This window comes from Papilio polytes, unplaced genomic scaffold (assembly GCF_000836215.1).
Source record: "Papilio polytes unplaced genomic scaffold, Ppol_1.0 DF823673.1, whole genome shotgun sequence".
Classification (NCBI taxonomy): domain Eukaryota; kingdom Metazoa; phylum Arthropoda; class Insecta; order Lepidoptera; family Papilionidae; genus Papilio; species Papilio polytes.
Genome location: NW_013525531.1, coordinates 1,874 through 3,004, shown reverse-complemented (window position 1 = coordinate 3,004; position 1,131 = coordinate 1,874). Strand labels below are relative to the sequence as shown.

Here is a 1,131-nt window from a genome sequence, read left to right as displayed (position 1 = left end):
AACGGGATGGGGGCATCTTTAATGACTCAGTAAGCAGTGGTAGAGGAACCTTGATTTACACTACCTCTATTTAGAAGCAGGGGCCGACCGCGACGGCCTGATATACTGTTATTGGTGCTCTGGACCGTAAAGCAAATGAATGTGCCCCAGATAAACTATGACCAACGACTACATTTACCAAATTAAATCTGCTGTCTGTCATAAAACTTTACCGTCGGGATATGACGCGTCGTTAATCAATTGCCAACATCAATTTCCTTCGAGCATGTTCCACAACCAAAGAGATTGAATACATAGAATAGGCATAGTTGACATTTCTCTACAAAAAAAATCACATAATCACTAACATCTAATAACAGATTCCCAACACTACTTATTAATATAGAGGTGCCATTAAATAATACTCAAGTGTTTATATTTTAGACGCGATTTAATTTATTTAAAACAAAAGACGGAGCTTATAATAATTTTATAAAAATTTCATAATACTACAAAGATTCAATGTGGCACTCAACTTACCTGACAGTACCTTTCAGAAAGTACGCCCATATATAATGGTTATCGCTGTCTCGATCCTGCAGGCGAACGTAAACCACTGTGTCGCGGCTCAAGATCTACTGATTCAGACCGCGACGCAGTGGAAGATCGACGTAGCCATAGTCGCCGAGCCATACTACGTTCGCGACCGCGACGATTGGGCGGGCGATCGCGACGACTCGGTGGCTATCGTCGCCTGGAGGCGCACCGGCCCCGCACCTTTCGAAAGTGTAACGAAGGGCCGCGGTTGGGTCCTAACGTCGCTAGGCGACGTTGTAGTGATCGGGGTGTACTTCGCGCCGAGCAGGAGTTTTGCCGAATTCGAGCGGATGCTCGCCGAAGTCGGCGCTCTGGTCGTCGACGTGCACCCCACCCCTGTAGTGGTCGCCGGAGACTTCAACGCCAAATCTAGGACGTGGGGTTCACCGGCAACCGACCTCAGGGGGGAGACTCTAGCGGATTGGGCAGTGTCCACAGGGCTCGTCCTCCTAAATAGGGGTACGGTCCAGACGTGCGTGCGGAGTCGGGGCGGGTCTATCGTAGATTTGTCGTTCGCGAGTCCCGCCCTGGCCCGCCGCACAAGGAGTTGGAGGG

General features: G+C 49.5%; 1 protein-coding gene across 1 annotated transcript in view; it reads left to right on the top strand.

Moving 5' to 3' along the window:
* Window positions 1-548: 548 nt before the first annotated feature.
* The window catches only part of LOC106104438, a gene marked incomplete at its 3' end in the record, with an annotated part of 2,443 nt that continues 1,860 nt past the window's right edge, over window positions 549-1,131 (top strand). The window contains exon 1 of the mRNA XM_013284497.1: window positions 549-1,124. Within this exon, the coding sequence (XP_013139951.1) occupies window positions 555-1,124 (570 nt within the window). The remainder of the gene's footprint in view (window positions 1,125-1,131) is intronic.